This window comes from Meriones unguiculatus, chromosome 14 (assembly GCF_030254825.1).
Source record: "Meriones unguiculatus strain TT.TT164.6M chromosome 14, Bangor_MerUng_6.1, whole genome shotgun sequence".
NCBI lineage: Eukaryota > Metazoa > Chordata > Mammalia > Rodentia > Muridae > Meriones > Meriones unguiculatus.
In genome coordinates this window covers 64,905,886-64,931,449 of record NC_083361.1, presented here as the reverse complement: position 1 = coordinate 64,931,449, position 25,564 = coordinate 64,905,886, and the positions used below count along the sequence as shown (strand labels likewise).

The 25,564-nt window shown below is 38.7% G+C and overlaps 1 protein-coding gene across 7 annotated transcripts in view; it reads right to left on the bottom strand.

The window, feature by feature from the left end:
- The window catches only part of Agbl1 (AGBL carboxypeptidase 1), an 887,605-nt gene that overhangs the window by 461,997 nt on the left and 400,044 nt on the right, over positions 1-25,564 (bottom strand). For 6 of the 7 annotated variants that reach the window (XM_060367383.1, XM_060367384.1, XM_060367380.1 and 3 more), the window contains exon 19: positions 10,297-10,428. The exons of the other annotated variant lie outside the window; for it this stretch is intronic. In XM_060367383.1, coding sequence (XP_060223366.1) covers positions 10,297-10,428 — 132 coding nt within the window. The remainder of the gene's footprint in view (positions 1-10,296; positions 10,429-25,564) is intronic. 7 annotated transcript variants of the gene reach the window in all.

The window sequence follows — 25,564 nt, the reverse complement described above, 5'->3', positions numbered from 1 at the left end:
ATACACATATGTCTGTATATATACAGTTTGAGCGAATTTTCTCATCTGGGCTGACAATGGTCTCCCTAAGCCCCAAACACCCATCTAACAAAATCCTAACATCAGGCATGAGAAGCCCTCTTTTGAGCTGTCAGTCATGGTTGCCAAGAGAATCCTAAAACATTATAGGTTGCCCTTTTTGTGTCCCCCCCACCGCCCCCGCCAGGGGTGAAGAGTATGTTCCTATTTCTGAAAATAACATACAGTTTAGACACGGGGTCTAGAGACCCCTGAGATGGAACTGACCTGAATACCTCCTCCCTCAGGACTAGCTTTCATGGAACCAGAAAAGTGCCATGTAGACTTCCAAAAGAAAAAAAGCAAGTCCTATTCAGCTATGGTGCCTATAAGCCTACCCTAAGGGCGTGATTGCCCTAAAAGTGCAAGACATCCACTCAGCAGTATCTAACAGTTCCCTAATTGGACTTAAAAGCTGCTCAATAAGAGAGAAATTAGGCCTGGTTCTGGAGACCTAGTCAACTACCCAAAGCTAACGAAATTATACATCTTGGATGAGAAACCTACAAGCATCACTTTAATAAATCAGGAGAGCCACAACTGCAATCTAAATATTTGTCCTTAAACCAACAGATAAGTGTAGCCCTCATCCTTCATCAATGGCACCTCTCTTTGCGACAGGCAGAGAACAGGACCAAATCGGAATGCAGCTGTGAAGCCTAAGGCACACAAAGCATTGCAGAAAAATGAGGTAGGAAGATTGCAAGAGCCAGAGGGTGAGAGAGTTATCTGTGAGACTGTGTCTCCTAATAAAGTCAAAAGCTCACCTGTGAAGATTCACCAATATGTCTGCCAAACACAAACTGAGTAAGGATGACATCAAAATAATGCCAAAGTGGATGGGGGGGACAATCCAGGGCCTCAACCCCACACAAATAACTACAGATAGATAAAAAAATTCCGAGAATGAGAAAATGTTTTTCCCCAGACAATTGGCTATTGAATAACAAATGGCCAAACTAAACAGGCTAGATTTAGGAATATATATGTATAAACATATATGCTTGCAATAACAGTTAATGAAAAAAAGAGGCCATTGACTTGAAAGAAGACAAGGAGGAGTATATGAAAGGGCTTGGAAGTGGGAAAGAAAAGGAAAAAAATGATGTAACTGTATTATAATCACAAAAATAAAAAAGTAAAACTGGAAAAATACAAGCACATCTATTTTGATATAAATTTTTATAATCACAATTAACAAAAATTATGCGTATGCCGATGAATTATTTTAAAATAAACTTCTTTATAAATTATTTTCAGTGTTTGCTTTCCATACATATTTTATATGCCAATGTACATAATATACTTAATGTCATGTAAATTTTTCTTAGGCAAAAATCAGTCATAAGTGGAAAGCTTTGGTCAGCATGTCAAAATGACATTTTCTTGAACTCTCTAGGTTTCACTTAAATTTTGAAATCATAAAAATAATCCACTAAGATTATTCTCCCTCAAAATTGCTTCAGCTATTCTAGCTCTCTTGTATTTAAGATTGGCTTGTCAATATCAATATGAAAGCCTGCTGAGATAGAAATTGTGTTGAATCTATAGAAAGTGTGGAGAAAATTCCATTTCAAAAATATTGGATCTTTCAATACATTAATTTGGTACAACTTCAATTTATCTGGAACTCTTTGATTCCTATCACTGTTTTAGCAGTTTTAACATAATAACTTTTCTCTATTAAATCTAGTACTAATTATTTTATAATTAGTTTATATATTTAATAATATTTTATATATTTATATAAATGTAATAGTTTATATAGTTTATATATTTAATAATATTTATTAATATTTTATATTATTGCAAATGGAATTTATTCCAGGATTATTTCTGGCCTATATAGAGCTACCTATCTATCTACACCAACTTTTTGTATTGATTGAAGATCTTGTTCCATTGCTGAACTTGCCTATTGGTTTCAATAGTTCATGGCTGAGGATTCCCTAGAATTTTATACATAGAAAATACCACACCACCAGTTCATAAAAGTTTTGCTTCTTTCCCAAATGATTGTCTTTAGAACTCTGCTTGTGTTGTGCTTGTTTGAATATCTTACACTGTTTGAACAGAAGTGTCGAGAGCAAACATTCCTGCTTTTCCCTTTAAATATGATATATGGAATAGTCACACTTTTACCTTTAAATATGATACTACTTATCACACATAAAACATTTTCTTTACATTTTTGTGCATAAAAGGGGTGCCACAGCGCCCAGTGAAGTCGGAGGACAATGCCACAGTTGGTTTTTTCTAAAATGTGAGTCTCAAGTCTTTCATTTTAGAAGCACCTTCATGAACTAGCTGAGCCACGTCACTGATGCCTTTTTTAGGTTATTTTAGTTTAGTTATTTTATTTCCCCTTTTAATTATCAATTATGAGATTTGATTTTTTATGATTGTTTTTGTCAAATGCTTTTTTCAGGGTACGGTGAGATGTTGTAGTCTTTGGCATTTGTTTAACTGAAAGAAATATAATAGTATTTTATTACTATGATTATTATTTTATTATTTATTATTATAATAGTATTCCAAATATTCAATTTTGGCTCTGTGAGCTAAAGCCCCCCTTTGTCACAATGAGGAATGTTTTACATGTTGCTAGATTGACTTGCTATTTTGGAAAATAGTTTTGCATAGGTATTTCCAATTATAATTAAGCTGTCACTATCTCTCCTTGTGATATCTTTTTCATAGCTTTATTATCAGGGTAATTCAAGCTTCATAAAGGGTTAGAAAGCATTCCTCCTGTATTTTCTGAGTGATTATTTCCTTTTTATACTGAATATTGTCTATTTCTTGACATTGGGCTCAAATTCACCAACAAAATTATTTGGGTCTAAGTATTTTTTGGGGCGATGCTTTATAATTTCTAATTCAATTTATTTCTTAAAATGCAGTTAGATTTTCTGTCTCTTCGAGCCAAATTTCATAGTTTATGTCCTGCAAATAGTTTATCCATTTGACTTGTAGTTATAAAAACAAAAACAAACAAACAAAGAAACAAACACTCTTGCAATTTTCACGTTCTGTAGAGAAGCTTCCTTTTTTGTTCCTAACTGGTAATTTTCATTTTCTTTCTTTTCCTTGTAATTCTGGCTGAGGAATAATCTGGAGCTAAGTTAAAATTACAGGTAGCTGTGAGCTGCCTGGCATAGGGCCTAGGAATTGAACTGGGTCCTCTGCATTAGCAATATATGTTCTTAACCACTGAGCCATCATTCCAGTCCAATGTTTGCTCTCTTTTCTACTCAGTTCAAATATGCAGGCTCAGATGACTATTTTCAGATCTACATTTCTAATACAGTATAACTATATGCCAAAATTTTTGGTGTATTAGGTTTTGACTGTTAATCAGGTCAATATATTTTCTAATTTCTCTTCATATTTCTTCTTTTAGCCACAAATTAAAGAAGTTGTTTAAAGTGCAAACATTCAGAAACATCATGTTCCTTGCAAACTTAATTTGTAATATAACTCTGCTGCTGCAAGTAGATACAGCCATGATTTTACTGGTTTTGTGTGTTTGCTTGCTTGCTTCCTTGTCTTAAAAATAATGTCCTAAGACTGATTTTTCAGCCACCAAGTTCCTATCATGGGAAGTTCTTGGTGTGCATTAAGACTTGGAAAAGGACAGGGAGGAGATGAGGGAGGGAGGGTGGGATTGAGAGGGAATGAGGGAGGGGGCTATAGCTGGGATACAAAGTAAATAACCTATAATTAATATTAAAAGATAAAAATTTAAAAAAGACTGTGTGCATTCTTTGAGGGCAGATGTCATGTATGTGTGCTCACATCACACATTTTCTAAAAAACAGTTTAGTATGTGTATCATTTCCTGAGAGAATAGTAGTGAACTATCGAAGCTTCAGCATCAAATTTTAACATCTCTGAATACTAACATCTCTTTTTGTGATGCATCATTACCATGTACTCTGATATTCTTTTGAGAACAGTATTACTTTCTTGTTAAAATATTTTGGCCACCGATATCTATGTTTTCTTATCTCAATATAATCACTGATCCCTAGTATAGAGACTTCTTACCTGGTATATCTATCCCAACTTTCACTTTAATCCTTCTGAAAGTATTTAATCTCTCACAAACAGCATGTAATTGAGAATTTTTAATTGAGTGTTAAAGCCCTGTATTTTGAATGACATATTTTGTCCATTCATGTTTAGTGTCATCACTTATGTTTTCAGATTTACAACTGTTCTTTTGCTGTTTATTTTGTGTTATTATGTTTTCAGTCTTCTGTTCCTTAAAAATATTTCCTTTGTCATTTACCTTTAATTCTTCATATACTTATCATGATAATTCCTTTCTTTTAGGTCTTTCCTTACATTTAAATTGCTAAGTTTGAAGCTGTTCTTCACATTTCAAAGTTTGCTTACCTTTCTTGTTTACTTTTCTTTGTCCTTTGAAATGAATAATGTTGAACATGTCATCAAGTTTATGAATTTGAGGTTTATTAATCTCAAATCTGATGATAATCCTAGCACTGTAATTTTTTGCTTTGGTTATAGTACTTTTATTGAAAGAAGAATCTTCTTTCATTCAATATATCCCAACTAGTTTGCCCATGCCTCTAGTCCTCCTAAGTTTCCCCACACACCTCTTCTACACCAGATCTACTTCCCCTTTGCTTCCTCTTCAGGAAAGGGCAAGGTCCCTAGAGACTACAGCCAAACAGGACAAATCATGATACAATAAGACAGGGCCGACATCTGCGTGTTGAGGTTGAACTAGGCAAACCAACAGGAGAAAAAAAAATTATTCCCTAATTCTTCCTTTCTCATTTCATTTACTTTTTGTTTCCAGTTCTCTACCAAATTGTCTATATGCAAAGTCATTGTCATCATGTTTTACAGTAATTTTTGAACATAGCTTTCTCTAATTGTTTAAATATACTCTGACTGTGATGTTCCCAGATGTACTGAGACGAAGCATGTTCCCTACCATTCCTAGCTCTAAACTGTATATATTGATAAGCAAATTTGTAAATGGTTAAAGAAACCCCATTAAGAAAGTCAGATTTGGTGTGTTCCTCAGAAAACTTCAGCGGTTTTCAAGATTTGTTATTTCTCTATCTGAATTTGGTCATTTTCCAGAGTCTTAAAATCACATATTTTGTTAATTTTTGTCCTTTTTTGTAATTTTGTTTTAAGGAATATATTCACTGACCTGTTTTAGTAATGGAACTGGAAGTCCCACTATGGTTGATTAATAAAGTTGAATAAATATTTTGAATGAGTGTAAAATGTGTCTATCACATCAGTTTGACCCTGATATTAAAGGACAAAGTCCCTCTGATTGAGTTGTTCTGTTTGATATGTAAATACACTCTCAAGGCTATGACTCCTGGCAAGTGAGAGGACTATAAACATGTCTTTCAAAGAAAGTCTCTCCAAGGTCTCCATCTCCTCATGACAAAATAGATGAGCTCCTTCAGTTCTGAAAAAATCCATTTACACACATGCAAAACATTTTACCCTATACATCACACAATCAAATTCATTACTTATCAATCACTGAGCCTTAGATTTAAAATATAAACAGTGGAAAGAGATACATATTAATCAGAAACTGAAAAGCAAGCCTGTAAGTGAGGAAAGTAGCAAAACATTATTCATTTTTCCCCTTAATGGCTTAACAACCCATGAATAAACTTTGAAGAACTCCAGAGTACCAACAAACTCAATTTTATAAATTTCTTACAAACTCTGACTTTATCATTTTACAAGGGAGAAAAGTGAGTCTCAGGCAACTGTCCAACCTAAAATAATGAATCCCAGAGATGAATGTCTGTGCAGAGATGGGCTAATATTTTAATGGCATTGCTATCAAATACTACTCAGCTTGTTCTTAGAGGCAGAAATTGGGGTTTGTATATCACTCCCTTATTATGCCTTTTGCCTTACTTGACACAAACTGAGTTCAAAATACCTGTTCCATTAGTTTATAATATTATGTAACATAGATAACATAATCACACAATAAAACTGAAATACAGAGGATAAGAACCTACTCTGTAATTAATTGGTCGTTTAAATGGTTAATCTCAATGTCAACCTGATGAGATGCAGAATCAGCAGGAATATGGGCTTTGGAGCATTCCTCCATTCTTGTAGGGAATGAATTAATCGAGGGAGGGAGACTGATCCACTATGAGAGGCACCATTCCCTGGCTAGGATTCTAGACCATGCAAAAATAAAATGAGCTAAGCATAGGTATTGTTTTTCTCTGCTTCCTGACTATGGATGTGATGTGACCAGCTACCTTTAAATTTCTGCTACCTTGACTTGTCATGACATACTGTACCTCATACTTCGAGCTAAGAGAGCTCCATGTCCCCAGAGTTACTTTGGTTGAGGTACTTTATCATAGCAATGGAGGAGCAATTAATACAGCTGTGATGCCCAGCCTCTGCTCAGTTTTATGACCTTTTTGTGCAGAAGAGACCATAGACCCTGTTTCTTCTCACTTTTCCTTATAGAGAATCGCCCATGAATATTGTTGCCTTTTCTAAGTAAAGACATGATAAAATCCTGACTTTTAAGTAAGATTGAATGATGTATTTTATATCCACCTGCATCATGTATAAAAGATCATCCTTTACAGCATGTCATGAGCTTCCCAGTAAATGTCCTCATGTACTAGGTTCCTAAGTAATATTATGCAGTTAGACTTCTGGTGGTTTGTCACTGTAAACAGAGTTAAGCCTTAATACTAATAAGCCTGGCTTTGTCTTTGTTCTGTTGGTTTTTGTTGTTTTGTTTAGTTTGTTTTGGGGGAGGTTTTTTTTGCTGCTTGTTTGTTTGTAAATCACCCCAAATAAAGTAGTTCAGTGTGACTTTCAAAAAAAAAAAAAAAAAAAAAACTAATAGATTTCTGACGATTTGATTTTTATTCTGCTGTCAGTACTTTAGGAAAACTGATCATCAGAAGTACAGCAATGATCCTGGTTAACACACACACAGACACATACACACAATATTTCCAGATGAACTTAATTTGTTGAATATTTATTTATTTCTGTTTGATAAGGTGTTCATTTTGTTCATTTGGTTTTTGTTTGGTTGGTTGTTTGGGTTTTTTGTTTTGTTTTGTGTTTATTTTCTCTTGTTTTGTATTGTTTTGTTTGAGATTGTACCTTGGCATGTAGCCCAAGCTGACCTACAACTCAGTATCCTTCAACTTCAGCCTTCTAGTACTAAGATTAAGCCCATAAACCACTAATTCTGCTTAATTGAGTGGACCTTTATTTCTCTTTTAATAACACCATTGGCCCTAAAGATGAACCTGCTTTGCATGCAGTAAATTATAATGCTCAGAATAGTAAATGATTTTCAAGATCTTGGAATCCTCATAATCTTCCTTTTTTTTTTTTTCTTCATAAATTTGATGGAAAGGCTAGTCTTTATTTTCCATTTGGACAACCTTGAAAATTCTAATTCTTCTTGATGCCCTATAAGCAATTATATTATCCTGACATGCACTAGCTCCTCCTTTTTATTCTCCATAACTTCCTCTTTGTCATAGTGTGAATATGCAGCAGTCCATATTACCAGAGCCTACATAATATAAAGTTAAGTTCAGAAGATAACTGTTCTGGTTTTCTTTTTTTGTTTGTTTGTTTGGTTTTTTGTTGTTGTTGTTGTTTTTCTTTTTTTAAATTTTATTTTTTTTCTTATCAGTTACATTTTATTAACTCTGTTTCCCAGCTGTATCCCGTTGCCTCATTCCCTCCCACTCCCTCCCTCCCTCCCTCATCTCCACCGTGCCCCTTTCCAAGTCCACTGATAGGGGAGGGACCTCCTCCCCATTCATCTGACCCTGTTTTATCAGATTTCTTCAGGACTGGCTGCAAAGTCCTCCTCTGTGGCCTAACAGGACTGATCCTCCCTTAGGGTAGTGGGGAGGTCAAAGAGCCAGCCATTGAGTTCCTGTTAGACATAGTCCTTGTTCCCCTTATTATGGGAAACCAATTGGTTACTGAGCTACCAGAGGCTACATCCGAGAAGAGGTTCTAGGTTATATCCATACATGGTCCTTGGTTGAATGTCAGTTTCAGAAAAGTCCCTGTGCCCAGATATATTTGGTCCTTGTGGAGCTCCTATCCTTTCCCCATCATACTAACTCCCCTTCTTTCATATGAGTCCCTGTACTCTGACGAAGGTTTGGTTATGAGTCTTAGTATCTGCTTTGAAAATACTGCTAGGTAGAGTCTTTTAGATGCCTTCTGCAGTAGACTCCTGTCATACGTTCAATGCACATCCCATCTGTCTTTCTAAATGAGGATTGATCATCTTACCCCATGTCTGCTCTCTTCATTAACTTTTTTAGGTGTATAGATTTCATTATGTTTATCATATCTTATAGGTCTATATAAGCCAGTATGTACCGTGTTTGTCTTTCTCCTTCTGGGATATTTCACTCAGAATGATCTTTTCTAGATCCCACCATTTGCCTGCAAATTTCATGATTTCCTCCTTTTTGATTGCTGAGTAGTATTCCATTGTGTAAAAATACCACAATTTCTGTATCCATTCCTCCGTTGATGGACATCTGGGTTGTTTCCAGGTTCTGGCTATTATGAATAAAACTGCTATAAACATGGTTGAGCAAGTATCCCTTTTGTGTACTTGAGCAAATTTTGGGTGTGCTCATGGATTGGTAGGATTAACATTGTGAAAATGGCCATCCTGCCAAAAGCAATCTACAGGTTCAATGCAATTCCCATCATAATACCAACTCAATTCTTTACAGACCTTGAAAAAAAGATTCTCAGCTTCATATGGAGAAACAAAAACCCAGAATCTCCGAAACAATCCTGTACAACAACAGATCATCTGGAGGTATCTCCATCCCCCGATCTCAAGCTGTACTACAGAGCAATAGTAATAAAAACTGCATGGTATTGGCATAAAAACAGAAAGGAAGATCAATGGAACCAAATAGAAGACCCAGAAATAAAGCCACACACCTATGAATACTCGATTTTTGACAAAGAAGCCAAAACCATTCAATGGAAAAAAGACAGCATCTTCAACAAATGGTGCTGGTCCAACTGGATGTCTACATGCAGAAAAATGAAAATAGATCCATATTTATCACCCTGCACAAAACTAAAGTCCAAGTAGATCAAAGACCTCAACATAAAACCAGATACTCTAAATCTGTTAGAAGAAAAAGTGGGGAACAGCCTAGAACTCATTGGCACAGGAGACAACTTCCTGAACAGAACACCAACAGCACAGGCTCTAAGAGCAACAATCAATAAATGGGACCTCATGAAACTGAAAAGCTTCTGTAAAGCAAAGGACACCGTCATCAAAACAAAATGACTGCCTACAGATTGGGAAAGAATCTTCACTAACTCTTTATCTGACAGCTGTCTAATATCCAGTATATACAAAGAACTAAAGAAGCTGAAAAGCAGCAAACCAAGTAATCCAATTAAAAAATGGGGAACAGAGCTAAACAGAGAATTCTCCACAGAGGAATATCGAATGGCAGAGAAACACTTAAAGAAATGCTCAACCTCATTAGCCATTAGGGAAATACAAATCAAAACAACCCTGAGAATTCACCTTGCACCCATCAGAATGGCCAAGATGAAAATCTCAAGTGACAACACATGCTGGAGAGGTTGTGGAGAAAGGGGAACCCTCCTCCACTGCTGGTGGGAATGTAATCTGGTTTTCAAGAAATGTTCATGCAGAGAGATGTGAGTTGATGAAGGCCTTTCATATTTGCTTAAGGGTTTCGTGTTCATCCGTTCATGTTTGCCTAAGGGTCTTTTGCATTCAATATTATTATATTCCTCCCATAATCTTTGTGAAAGAAACAGAATTTATACTATCTTTATTTTATATGTAGCAGAAGGATAATTCGTACAGTTAATAATTATAAAGCTAGACATTAAAATAAGGATTCTTGTCACCAATTCCCTGTGCTACAGAGAAGACAAGAATTAAAGTTACCAAATAGTGTGACATTATTCAGCACAAATGTAGAAAGGATACAGAAACCTCTACTCTTTTTATATTATAATTGTATGGGCATAATAATCAAGAGGGTTATTTTTTTTTTAAGAGAAAAGATGACTGGGAACTAAAGGTAGAGGTCAGTGGTAAGGCATGTGTCTAAAAACAAATATGAGTAGTAATACATTCTCACAGTAAAGTCATGGTCACGTTATACCATACTGCACCTTAGAGTGACTTACCCTGTAGCTGACATCTTCCAGGAGGGCAGAGCCACCCACAGTGCAGCCTGCCTGCCATAAAGTTTCCTTCATGCTGCAACCGTAAAGGAATACATTCTTCTTTTGGGAGTGTCCATGGAAATCACAGAAGACCTACAATAAGCAACAAGAAAAGAGAGAGAGAGAGAGAGAGAGAGAGAGAGAGAGAGAGAGAGAGAGAGAGAAAGAGAGAGAGAGAGAGAGAGAGAATAAGTCCAGGCTAGTGCACTGGTCTCTTACATGTTTGAAATGTCAAAATTTTCAGAGAGATGCTGTTTGCTCAGTAATGTGGGATTCATGGTGACTCTGGCACAGCTGTGTGGAAACAGCTCTCAGGGTAGAAGGGAACAGAATGTGTAGAAAGAAATGCATGTCATGATTCACTTTTTTGTAAAGTTTTTTGTGACTGGGAGGACACGGAATCAAAGACCAGAATGAAAACACAAACAACAGCAGTCATAAAGAATACAAACGAAAAATTTGAAAGTTGAAAACTGAACAGAAAAGACCTATTTTAAGGGGCTATATCAAATATATAAATATAATGTGATCCTTTTCCAGGTCCTAATGTGAAGAAGAATGACGTTAAAACTCAATGGTTTTCAAAACCCAGTTTATTTTTTTATGTCCTGCTACAGATGATCTATGAGGCTATACTATATAAATTCATTCTAGGATTTCCACTGAGGGAGAAGCCCTGGTTTGTCACATGCTAGTTTGCAGCAAATGGAAAAGTGTAAGAAAGCTATACTCTTATTGAACTTATTGAAGCTTTTCTGAAAGGAAAAAAAATAAAAGCAAATATCTCTCTGTTCATATTGATTAAAGAATGGACTTCTGTCCCCATCCCCTTCTTCCGTAAGACTCCCTGCACTCTGCCCAAAGTTTGGCTGTGAGTCTCAACCTCTGCTTCTATCACCTGTTGGGTGGAGCCTTTCGGTGGACCATCTGTCGTAGGCTCCCATCCTGTTGCCGATCTGCCACCATTTCTGGCGTCTATCCTGTTTGCCACTCTGAATGAGATTTAAACATCCTCTCTAGGGTCCTGCTTTTTATTTAGCTTCTGTAGGTCCATAGATTTAAGTATGGTTGTCCTATATTATATGGTTAAAGTCCACTTATAAGTGAGTATATACCATGCGTGTCTTTCTGCTTCTGGTGGGGGAAGGAGACAGGAGCCCCACAAGGAGACCAACAAAGTTAAAAAATCTGACCCAAGGGGGGTACTTCAGAGACTGATGCACCAACCAAGGAATATGCATGCAGGGGACCTATACCCTCTGCTTAGATGTAGCACATAGGGAGCTAGGTCTCCATGTGGGTCCCTGACTAAGGGGAGGGGAGCAGGAGCTGCCTCTGTCATGAATTCAGATGCCTGCTCTGTGATCACTTCCTCCTGGTGATACAGCCTTGCCAGACCACAGAGCAAGAAGATCCAGGCAGTCCTGATGAGATTTAACAAGCTATTGGAGGGGGCAATAGTGGAGAACTTCCCCTTTCAGTGGACTAGGATCAAGGGATGAGGAGAAGAGGGAGGGAGGGAGGGAGGAAGAAAGGGAGGAACTGGGGGAAGCTGAGGGAGGGGTCTTCAATCGGGATATATAAGGAATAAATTGTGAAAAAAAATAAAAAGATGACCCCAAATTCTCCTGATCTGCACACAAAAAGACTTTCACAAGTTACTGTGTTCCATTGCTGTCAAAGGGTTGATGTATTTCTTTACCTTCTGAATATGAACTTAACTTCTTGTTAAGGGACAAGCTAAGACTTATAATCCATTTGTCCTTGGATTTACTGCCCTAGTGTCAGTCCTGGCCACCCTCATCAGACTTGATGAAATATCCAGTTGGCATTCTTACTCAGAATCATTAACTTTAATATATACCTTTTGTTTAAGCCACCTAGAGTTAAGTGCTACAATAATTTTTACTTGAGTCAAAACTAAATGCTTCCCACCATATTAAATGCAAAGTATACAAAGTACCTTCCTTAAGGAAGATGAAGTATGCTGTCAATAGGACGAAACAACAGCCTACATAATCGGAAAAGACCTTAATGAACCCTACATCCAACAGAGGGCTAATAGCCAAAATATATAAAGAACTCAAGAAATTAAACACCAACAAACCAAATAACTCAATTAAAAATGGGGTACAGAGCTAAACAGAGAATTCTTAACAGGGGAATATCTAATGGCTAAGAAGCACTTAAAGAAATGTTCAACCTCCTGAGTCATCAGGGAAATGCAAATCAAAAGGACCCTGAGATTCCATCTTCCACCCACCAGAATGTCTAGGATCAAACTCAAATGACAGCACATGCTAGAGAGGATGTGAAGCAAGAGGAACAGTCCCGTATTGTTGGTGGGAGTGCAAGCTTGTATAATCACAATGGAAATCAATCTAAAGATTTCTCAAAAAATTGGAAATACATCTACCTCAACACCCACCTATACCACTCCTAGGCATATACCCAAAAGATTTTTCATCATACCACAAGAACACTTTCTCAGCTATGTTCATAGCAGCTTTATTCATCATAGTCAGAAACTGAAAACAACCTAGATGTCTCTCAAGTAAAATCTAGATAAGGAAAATGTGGTACATTTACACAAAGGAATACTACTCAGCTATTAAAAACACAGGGGTTTTTGTGAGACTGATACTCCAAACAAGGTCCATGCATGGAGATAACCTAGAACCCCTGCACAGATGTAGGCAGCTCAGTGTCCAAGAGGGTTCCCCAGTAATAGGAACAGGGACTGTCTCTGACATGAACTCATGGGCTGGCTCTTTGATCACCTCCACCTGAGGGGGAGCAGCCTTACCAGACCACAGAGGAAGACAATGAAGCCAGTCCTGATGAGACCTGATAGACTAGGGTCAGATGGAAGGGGAGGAGGACCTCCCCTATCATTGGATGAGGAGGGGCATTGAAGAAGAAGAGGGAGGGAGTGTGGGGTTGGGAGGGTATGGAAGGGCTACAGCTGGGATACAAAGTGAATAAACTGTAATTAATAAAAATTAAAACAAAACAATGGCATCATGTAATTTGCAGGCAAATGGATGAAAATAGAAAATATCATTCTGAGTGAGGACACATGCATGATATGTACTCACTTATAAATAGGTATTAGCCATAAAGTATAAGATAACCATTATACACATACCCATTGGGTATAATCCTCATGCCCAGAGAAGCCAAGAAGGAACTGAGGAAGATGCTTGAATCTCACCCAGAAGATGAAATAAAATAGACATTTGAAGTAGATAGATAGAGGGAACTTTGTGAGAAAGGGGGTGGGTAGGGTAAAGGGATCCCATTGGGGAAAGCAGGAGGGGGGATTAGAGAAGGGAAATCAGTGTGGGGGTGCATTTCTGGGACAGGGAAGGTTCCCAGCAGTCTATGGGGTGACCCAAACTGAGACTCCTAGCAGCAGGGGAAATGGGGCCTGAAGTTGCCACCTCCTGTAGCCAGGTGGGATTTTCAGTGGAGGGAGGGAGACCCCAAACCATCCATAAAACATTTGACACATAATTTGTCTTGCCTACAAGAATATAGGGTTTAAGATGGATAGATTGAGAGAATGGCAAACGAATGACTGGCCCAACTTGAGAGTATCACAATTACTGATACTCTGCTTTGCTTGTAGACAGGATCCTAGAATAACTGTTTTCTGAGAGGCTTCATCCAGCAGCTGATGGAAACAGATGGAGAGACCAACAGTCAAATTATAGGCAAAGTCCAGGGAATAGGCGGAAGAATGGGAGAAAGGATTGAGGGAGCCAGTGGGGTCAAGGACACCTCAAGAATACCTATACAATGAATTAACTTGGGTCCATGATAACTCAGAGAGACTAAACCACCAACTAAAGAGCATGTATGAGGAGGACCTAGACCCCCTGCACGTATATAGTAAATGTGCAGCTTGGTCGTCATGTGAGCCCCCTAAAAATCTGAGAAAGGGCTGTCTCCGACTCTGTTGTCTGCTTTTGGATCCCTTGGGGGTCTCTCCTTCCCTGAGGAAAGTGGAGGAGAGGAGGATATGAGGGTGGGACTGGGAGGAGAAGAAGGAGTGAGCTGTGGGATCAGCCTGTAAAGTGATTAAATAAATAAGTAAACAAATTTTAAAAAAGGAAAATGAACCAAGAATTCTACCCTCTAGGAGAATCAGACATGTAGTCTAGAGCTCATTATACTTTCTGGATTGCATACAAACTCTTTTTCCCAAAAGAAAATGGAGAAAATAGAATAAAAATGAAGGAGATTCTTCTCTCTTGGCTGAGTGCAGAAATAAGATTCCCATAAAACCCTTAGATTACAAGGGATGAATAGTATGCACAGAACAGGTGGTTTTCCATAACAGCCCACAGTGCCACTGGGAAGATTACATCCTGAAGGTCTTGCAGCCAGGAGAGCACCAATGTTTTGAATTTGTTAACATCCTAGTCTAATTATTTCTCCCCATGCTTCTTCACCCTTCTGTAAGGGGTATTTATTTTCCCATTAACCTGGTTGCCCCCACAGGTCATTGAAGAATATAAAAATCTGGCCTCTGAGAGGCCAAGCAGCTAGTATTTAGAGTCCCAAATAACTGTGGTCTCCAAAAGTACAGCTTCTATCAGCCAATGTAAAATTTTCTTGTTCTGTTGCTCTCCTTGTGGAGACTCTGTCCTCTCCAGCTCTTACTATTTCCCAGTTCTTACATAAAATTCTATTCACTCTGCCCAACAGTTGCCCGTCAGGCTTAGCATCTGCTTTGATAGGCCTTCTGGTGTTGGTCACCTTGGTTTGCCTGTGGTATATATGCAAGATTAGAGTCTCACAACAGCGTAATGCAGCCATGACCATTCAGGCCTTTACAGCCATTGAAGCAGGACAGTCTCCCCAAGCATGGTTGGCTACCATAAAAAGCCAAAATGTTATGCTCAGGATGTGAGGCTAAGCACTGCACTCAGGGTCAGCTGCTTTGGACCCAGAGAAGAGCATGTCTGATTGCATGCGGGTTGATGCCCCAGGTCCTGCCTCTGAGAAAAAGGTATCGGTCGGGTCTGATGCTCTTTGGGTGGATGACACCTAAATTGACACCTAAATGAACATCAGTACAAAGTCCCAATTTATTTCTAATATCAGAGATCAGACCTCTACTCTTGCCTGATGCGTCTAAAACAAAAAGGGGGAACTGTAGAGAGCTGCGGAATGCTATGCCTTAAAGATGGAGCTGGTTTCTGCCTTCCACCTTCCCGATGGTGAGTGCTCTCTGTCACGAACAATTCCACATTTGGCTAAGGCTGAGGATCTGGCTTGCTTCCATGTATGTGGACCTATCTGCATTGCCCACGTGGCACGCTGGGATTGGCTGCCCAGAGGCTATTTAAGCTGTGGGCTGGCTTTCCCCAGGATCCGAGGATTGTTCAAGGTTCCTGAATAAACTGCATTGAAAAAAAAAATAAAATATGTTTTCCTAAAAAAAAAAAAAAACAAAACAAAAAAAACCCAAAAACAAAAAACACTGGAGAAAAGAAAAACACGTAATGGTAGTGACAATCTTTTTCTGCTTTTAATTTCTGTAACATGTAAATGGCATTCTCATGCACAGACTAGCAATGTGGAGAATAGCTGCAGCGGATGTGAAAGTAAATGGACCAGCAAAATGTCATAAAATATGAGAAAAACAAATTGCCAATATCATTTCATACGGTTGTCAGAGTGTACGTGAAGCAACATATTAGCTGAATGTAGATTCTGATTCATTAAGATGGATGCTATGAACAATGGGGTGAACAGTGAATTATTTAAAGGTGCATAAATAAAAATCAAAGATACAAATTGTACTCTTAAGAGTCCTTGATATATCAAACAACATTGAAACCTCTACTGACAAACGACACAAACATAAAATATGAGCATAATGGTAGATTTCAATTCAAACAGATAAATTATGTGAATCGTTTAATGTTTACTAAAAGACAATGTTGGATTAGATAAACAGGCATGTTTGGCTGTATTGTCTGTAAAAACATCCATTTTAAACAAAAAATAATCATACATTAAAAGCTAAAGTATGCCCGGATGTGGTGACACACACATATAGTCTTGGCATTTGGTAGGTAGAGCCAAGAGAATCATTAGTTCAGAGCTATTTCTCCACCACGTAGAGTTTGAGGTTAGAGCAGGCTGTATGAGAACCTGTCCGAAAAAGAAGAAGAAGAAGAAGAAGAAGAAGAAGAAGAAGAAGAAGAAGAAGAAGAAGAAGAAGAAGAAGAAGAAGAAGGAAAAAGGAAAACTGTAAAACGTGTATAGGATACAAACCCCAGACAAAGGAAATATGAAGCATCTACATTAATTTAGATGTGGAAAATATGTTGTGATGGCTTCTACACCTATGTTGCAGGTAATGGCTAAAGCTGCTTTTTGTTCTACTTTGGGATTCCATATCCCATCCAAATGAAAGACCAACATCAACAGTGGCCTCTGCTATGGACCTGGTCTTCTGTGAGGAAGATGTCAGTGACTTTTCAAGGATGAAGAAGCCTCCTTCACTGGTTCATTGCCAGTGCATGGTGAATGTTTCTTCTTATAGACAGGTGGAGGGCACACACATCACAAGATAAATGTGGTACAGGCCCCATCTCCTAAACTTTCAGTTCTCTGTGTGCTAAGGAGGAACAAGCATCTCAGGCTGACTAAATGTGGGTGACTATTGAGTAAAGGTTTCAGTCACATAACTGAGTAAGCCAGTGGTTCTCAATTGGTCACATATCAGAATTTACATTATGATCCACAACAATAGCAAATTACAGTTACGAAGTAGCAACAAGATAATTTTATGGTTGGGGGTCACCACCACATGAGGGTATTGAAGGTTTGCAGCAGTAGAAAGGTTGAGAACCACTAAATTAAGTTGTAAAGTCATAACCAGTTGCTCAAGTTAATGAATCAGCTCTAGATTGTCCATTTTTACCAATGATGTCAGGCCAAATCTACTACTATGGCCTGTCCTTATTAGTAAAACACCCCTAAGACGCCATTCCTGCCTGAAATTCCTGGGTTACGTATGATTTGTTAGCAACCCCTTGTGATTCTTTTTATTTATAAACTATTTCGTTCTTGGTCACAGTGTGGGCTTACTTTCTAATATTACATTCATTTTTGATCTGAGTTATCAGATTAGGGAGGTACATGAAGGAGATAGGAGGCGCCTTAAAGAAATAAGCATCCTCTCTCAAACCATCTGCCCTAACAGAGACTAGGGTTTTCATCAGGGGAAGAATAGTCTCAGTTTTTACATCCCACGGATGGATGAGATATGGATGATGCTCTAGCCTATATTACATGAAAATGGGTTTCATATATTAACATGCATCTGAAAAAAACATGGAGGAGTTGGCCAAGGCATTCTCCAGCAATTCTCCAGAGCCATTCTCCAGCAATTCTGTGATTCAAGTAAGTCTGAGGCAGGCTAAGAAATCTGTCTTTTTAACAAGCTCCCATGTGAGGTTGAGGGTCCTGGTCCCAAGATCATACCTTGAAAAACCCCTTTTCTAAAGGAGCCAACAAAATAACTGCTTAAGGTCTAACCATCTACCATCATGAACTTTCCACCAACCTTTATCTCTTACATCTCAGTTTTTCTGTGTGAATAAACATGCACCATTCTTATGAAAAGTGTGCAAACAAATTAAGCTTGTGTCTTAGCAACAGATTTCTCAATAAAGCCAGAAGGCTGCTTGGTGACAGGAGCTCCTTAAATGCTGGATTCAGTTAGAGATAAAAGCTGTTATTTTTTTTTTCTTCCTGATCCTTACAGACTCTGAAAGCTGAGGTAAATGACAAATTAGAGACCTATTCACCTGTGGGAATGAGCACTGCTAAGCTTTAGGATTCCAGTGGCCTCCTAGAATTCAGAATGAAAGAAATGGAGACATTGTTCTGCTTGCTGCTCAAATGACATCCCTAAAAATAAATGCCTGTTAATTACAAGAAACATGTGCTCCTCCAAATTGCAGGGGGCAATTACAAGACAAATTATCAACTTAGTTGGAGAAGCTTTTTCTTTTCTACTTGAAGATTTGATACTTCGTGTTTTCTTGCAGTAACATTATTTGCCAGAATAGTACTGAGTGTGCCCAGTTTAGAGACCACACATTCAAAGATTAATCAACAGCCCTATCTCATTCATCAATTTATTCAGAAAAAAAATCTGCATGTCTGTTATATGGCAGGAAAAATTAAAAATTTAACATGGCTCAGTGTTGCCCTCCACAGCAACAATAAATAGTTAATTTATCCAATACTTAATGAGACCAGCTGTCATGTTAAAAAAATTATACAAAATGGATGTTATAAAACATTTAATTGTATAGTCTTGTGCTAAAAACTTGCAAATGTTATTATAAAGTTATAACAATGAATATCTCATGATGAAGTAGGCATTATTGTCACCATTTTATATAAGAACACTGAATTTTAAATGAATAACTTGCTCAAGTTTCAATTATTGAATATGTGAGTAAGTATTTGAGTTCAAATTTGTCTCAGTGTACAGATTTATTTCTTTTATCTGTTGTTTCATTCAGAAGCTATTTTGAGGGAATGATTCCCCAAATGAACAAACATGGTAGCCAGAGGAAAAAGCTAAAGCAAGGACAAGCTTAATTCTCTGGAAATCCACCTAAAACCATATTTCATACATCTAGAAATGACACTCAATGTCTTGCATGCCAATTCCAAAGAGTAGCACCACAGGAGGACTACAATCCGGTGGTCCTACAAGCCACAAAGAAATGTTATAACCTTAGATGGATTTTACCAAGCGAAAATGGAGATGAGTTAGCTATGCATTTGAAGAATTTTAGTAGTTCAGAATAATCAGGAAGTGAATAAGGAATGGATTTGAGGAAGCCACAGGCATGGTTAGTAGGGTGGTTATTAGTGCATTTATATACTATTGAAGGATAACTAGATGTTTTCCTGGAGGTGGTGAAGGAGGCTTTAAATTATTTGAGCCAGGTGGAAAAGCGAAGTCACATCCAAAGGTTGAGCATTTAAGACTGGATCACAGGAAAAAAACTAAGCAAGAGTCATGGCAAGGGCGTGGCTGAAGTCAACAGAGAAAAGTGTATAGTTTGGTCTGGTAGGATGGTTAAGTAAGCAAAGCACTTGAGCCACCATGTGAGTGCTGGGAATTGAACTCTGGACCTTTGGTAGAACAGCCAGTGCTCTTAACCTTTGAGCCATCTCTCCAGCCCTAGCAAAGCACTTGAAAGGCATGCCTGAGGACCTAAGTTCTATCTCAGAAACCCACATGATGAGAGGAAAGAACCACCTCCAGAATATTGTTCTCCAACCTCTATACCATTGTGGGTGCCTCTGAAAGACTCTACCCAGCAGGGTATCAATACATATGCTGAGACTCATAGCCAAACTTTGCGCAGAGTGCAGGGAATCTTATGAAAAAAGGAGAATATAGAAAGACCTGGAGGGGACAAGAACTCTATAAGGAGAGCAACAGAATAAAAAAAAATATGGGTAGAGGGGTCTTTTATGAGACTGATACTCCAAACAAGGACCATGCATGGAGATAACCTAGTACCCCTGCACAGATGTAGCCCGTGGAAGCTCAGTGTCCAAGAGGGTGTCCCAGTAATAGGACCAGGGACTGTCTTTGACATGAACTCATGGGCTGGCTCTTTGAACACCTCCACCTGAGGGAGGAGCAGTCTTACCAGGCCACAGAGAAAGACAATGCACCCAGTCCTGATGAAATTTGATAGATTAGGGTCAGATGGAAGGGGAGGTCCTCCTCCCATACCATTGGACTGGGGGAGGGGCATAGTAGAAGAAGAGGTAGGGAAGGTGGGATTGGAAGGGAATGGGGGAGGGGGCTATAGCTGGGATAAAAATTGAATACACTGTAATTAATAAAAATAAAATAAACAATAAAGAAATAAATATTTGTAAGGAGGTAAAATATACAGTACTTAGAGAGTAAGTGAATTTCAAGATGCAGTGAGAATGAAGTTAGTGATTATACCTGACTTTAGGGCTTAAATTAGTAGGCAATGGTCTTACTATTCTCTAATGAATAAATACAGAAATAGATAGGCATTTAAAGTCTCCATACAGTTTTGTTTAGTTTTGCTTGAGCTAGCATGCTTTGTTTTGGCTTCTGACCTTTGGATAAACTGAATCCTCATTTGAGGTCTTAGTTTCTTCTTCATCCAAGTAAATGGTGTGCTTTGGATTATGGTTCTAGTCCTTATGTCTCTTCCTAGGACTTCTGACAGTGAATTTTGTCTGAGCCTAATTGCAAGGTTAATTTAATTCATGAAAATGTGAGTTCTGCCATTCCTTCTACAGAAAAGAAGTTGATCAGGGTCACATTGCTATGCTCTGCACACTCTTTCCCCATCTTTTTTCCCTCCCTTGCCCCAGTTCCTATTTCTCTGCCAGCTAATTGGACCTCCATCTTCATGAGGTTAGCCCTGTTCAAACACTTTCCTGAGTGTTTCCCCTGCTCCCTGTGGCTCACCTAGGTCTGATTGTGTTTACTGCTCTGCTTTGCCAGCTTTGAGCTGCTATGTTTTCTGATCCTGACATCTGGGTCTCATTGCTGCTTCTCAGCAATGAGGCCTATGCATTATTTATACAATTGCCACAGGAAAATGAAAGCAAGACTGGATATGGGAGAAGGCAAGTTCTGGAGAATGTGATGGAATCCCCAAAGAGCAACACTTCCAATTAAACCAACCAAGGCTCACCAAGCCCTAGAGATTCCACTTGTACATAGTATTGGGCAGGCAGCATTCAGCCCACGTTTCTGAGAATAATAAATATCTCCATAAGGGAAATTATATTGGTGACATGTGCAATTACCTTGCAAGAGCCCAGTTTACAAGATTGCATATCCCAGATACAGTTCTTGCTACTATATAGTTTTCTCCAAGTATCTACGAAGCATCTGTTTCCAGTGCCCTCACAGACGCCAAAATCCATAAATAATTGAGTCCCTTATGCAAACAGCATTATGTTTGCATATAAGTTACATACTCTCTCCCAAATACTTTGCATAATCTTTATGCTACCTAAAATACCTAATACATCATAGATGCTGTATAGTTATAACATGGTATATATTGCTATTCACTTTTTAGGTAACAATGACAGGAAAACAAAATTTGCAATGATCAGCATAGCTCTTTTTCTGTAATATTTCAATCTACAGTGGTAGAATCTTTTGATGCAAAATTCATGGCTATCAGTGTTTGTACTCTCTCTACAGGTAACATGTTATATAACTTGCACGTGACATCCAATGATGGATGAGATCAACCCTGGACAACATAAAGGTTTTCCTTTCCAATTACATTTAGAAATTCATACAAAGTAACCCAAAATATCCCATTCAATATTTAAGTTTCTTTTGTATTGAATGTCTACCATTAACTCAATAATTTAATGCCTTATAACTATTAGAATGTCTGACATGGGCCAATTGCCATTTTAAAATGCTGTACTTATCCACAATTAGCATGAATGTTTCCTAAGAAAGATGTAGCCATACCACTTCTAATGTCACAGGAGGTTAAGCATCTTGCCCTTGGACACCCATATAAAAGGAGACATACGACCCAGAGAAGAGCATGTCTGATTGCATGCGGGTTGATGCCCCAGGTCCCGCCTCTGAGAAAAAGGTATTGGACGGGTCTGATGCTCTTTGGGTGGATGACACCTAAATGAACATCGGTACAAAGTCCCAATTTATTTCTAATATCAGAGATCAGACCTCTACTCTTGCCTGATGCGTCTAAAACAAAAAGGGGGAACTGTAGAGAGCTGCGGAATGCTATGCCTTAAAGATGGAGCTGGTTTCCGCCTTCCACCTTCCCGATGGTGAGTGCTCTCTGTCACGAACAATTCCACATTTGGCTAAGGCTGAGGATCTGGCTTGCTTCCATGTATGTGGACCTATCTGCATTGCCCACGTGGCACGCCTGGGTTGGCTACCCAGAGGCTATTTAAGCTGTGGGCTGGCTTTCCCCAGGGTCCGAGGATTGTTCAAGGTTCCTGAATAAACTGCATTGAAAAAATAAATAAATAAAAAATAAAAGGAGACATACTGCATCTCAAACTCTGATCAATCTGGCTCTAAATGTTTTCTGCAATCAAATATTTAGAAATAGTGGATCCACCAGTGAAAACAATGTAATGAGACTGAATTTCTAATATCTTGTGTTAACTGTTTCCTACTCTCCATCATTGTTTGGCTGTCCCTGAGCAGTAAGCTTGACACCAAGACAGAATTCTTCACAGAGCTCCAGGCACATGATTCAAGGCTGAAAATGGTTCCTGTTCTCCATTTATATATGTTGAAGGGAGGGAATCCTTTGCTCCCATGCCACCTTGAAACACAGCCCTTTCAAGTACTCAGTCAGAGTGAGGCCTTGCTGTGCTATCTGTCTTTATCATGTGCCCACCAGGAAAGCCAGGTTAGCAAACTTCTTTCTCTATGAGAAGGTAGACCCTGACTAGTCTTTTTTTTTTTTTTTTTTTTACTTACAACTGGTTTCCAAGTTGTCTGGGTAAGATTTTTAGCACATTAGAGTTATGAAAGCTTGCCCATCATATGATTATACTTTTAGCATAGGAAGCCTTACCGTAGGTTTGCCTCAGCTTCCTGACTTCTGAGAATTGGCGGTGATTTTAACCCCAGAAGCTGACTGTGCAAGCCACACTTTATGTGCTAGAACCTGTCCACTATTACTATAATCTTTATCTACTCACAAGAGAAACTGTCTTAGGACAATCTTTTGGACATCTGAAAAAAAAAATAAAGACCCTCATTCCCCTGCCACTTACCCAACTTCATGTGAAGCCTCTGCATTGACTTTTGGCCCTTTCTCAGAGAACAACTTTAAGAAAAACTCATCCAACTGTCCCATATCCTCACAATGTTTATCACATTCATCCCCTCCCTCAACCCCCTGCCATTTCTACCAGCTCACAGCAAAAACACTCAGGAAATCTCAACAGAAACAGTGATTTAGGACCTTCTTCCTATTTCCCCCTCATTCCATCTCATGAAAAAGTATAAAAAGTTCCAATCTGTTTGGGAAATCTAGCTGGCCCTACTTGTGGCATACAAAGGACCCTTAATATCTCCTACCCCATGATACTTAAAACATACATGGAAGGCACCGATAAGAGAGACATGAAAAGAACCCTTGGGTTTTCAATCTAAGTTTATCTAAGAAACATTGGCAATTTATATGTAAGTTATCTGTGTCAGGAAAAGTGGATATCAAAGCATAGCTTCTCAACAGCCATGAAGCAATGTACCACCTTTATCCTATTAGCAAGGAACAATTCTAAATAAAAGAATACAGAATTTAAATGACTTTTTTTCCAGCACCTGTATGGGCATTATATTTTCCTCTCCCAATTATAGTAGCAATAGTTTGAGGTAAATTTCCCCCATTCTATCTTTCTCCTTCTCTTTCTTGACCTTTTTTCTAAACACATATAATGGGGGATTCAAATATAACCCCCATGGAGAAAACTCTTATTCCTTTGCTCTCTTGAGTAAGAAAACACACACACACACACACACACACACACACACACACACACACACGTCCTGTTCCCTGTCAAAAAGCAGCCAGCTTGTGTGAGTTGTAAATGGAAATCAATGAGCTCTTCAAAGAGCCCTGAAATCCCTTTATCAACATGCACTCACATAGCAAGAGCCATGAGGACCTGAGTCGATACCTCTCCTAATCCTGAAGCCGCAGCTCTTGGCAGCAGTCCAAGGGCCAGGCCAGCTGCAACATGGCAGCTCATCAGAGACTGTTTGCCTGGTTTCTCATGACCTGGCTGTAGCGCAAGAGCTTTCTTCTACTGCTGATGCTGTGCTGGACTGTCCCTGGGGTCAAGGGTCTCTTGGCACTTACAAAGATCTTCACAAGCAGGAAGCAAGTCAAAGCCTCTTAACAGCCAATTCGTGGACTTTGGTTCATTGGGTTTCCCTGCTGGTATGCTTTCTCTCTGGCCAAGCCTTCATGACTTCTAAACAGCATTTTTATTGCCTTTTGTTAGGCTTTGGCAAAGCTGCCTTTCTTGACTTGACTTTCACCCTTCCAGGTCTGTAAGACCTCAGGAGCGTTCCTCAAGCATAGTTGAAGTGGCATCAATACTGAGCCCTTCCATAATTTTGACTCAACTCTTCATCTGCATCCCAGACATCATAGAAAAGCTTTATACATACCTTTGTTACCAATCTTATTACTTTGTGTCACATTGTTTTGCAATGGAAGCTTTGGTTTCTTTAAGAACTCAGTTATGTTATGTAAATATATATATATATATTTGTTTTAATCCCAAATGTAGGATTTTAGTTCGGGTATTAGTTTGGCAACAGCTGATAGTTGTGTCTTGCAGAGCATGGTCTTTGCCAGCTGGTAATGGCCTGCCTCGCACAGCACAAAGAGGGGGTGTGGTCTAGGACTCTGAGGGATATAAGTGTGGGTCCAGAAAGAGAAACTGTGGCAGTTTGGAGAGACCAGAGATGGACAGTGTGGCAATTTGGAGTGACACATGGCACAGTGGCTTGGAGGAGATAACAGAGGAGACTGCTTGCTGTGTTTGCTGTTGAAGGAGACTGGTATAGCCCCCAAAAGAATCCATCAACCCTAAACAGCCAGGAGAAGCGAAGAGGTCTGCACCCCCTCTCCCTACTAACCTTCTCTCTCTTACCTTGAGTTAAAGGATTGGTGGGCAGGAGGTAGAGACAAAAATATCCCAAATAAAATAGCATTTAAAAACCAGCACAACAGAGGAAGATGATGCAGCCAGCCTTGAAGAGACCTGATAGAAGGGGAAGAGGACCTCCCCTAGCAAGGGACTAGGAAAAGGACATAGGGGGAGAAGAGGGCTGGTAGGTGAGATTTGGAGGAGATGAGAGAGGGCGTTGCAGTGGGGATACAAAGTGAATAAATTGTAATAAATAAATATATAAAAAAATTAAATTAAGTTAAAAATAAAGGAACTAATTACCCTTACATCAGTCCAATGTGAACCTAAAGCAAAAGGCATTTTTTTTCTTTTATTTTGCTAAATAGACACAGTAAGAAACCGCCCCTGAGTTCTGTTCTTTGTACCCATAGATAAGTGCATCCCTCCACCCTCATCACAGAGGCTTCTTTCTAAAATAAACGGTTATTAATACCGAGATCTACAGCCAGCCAGTGTG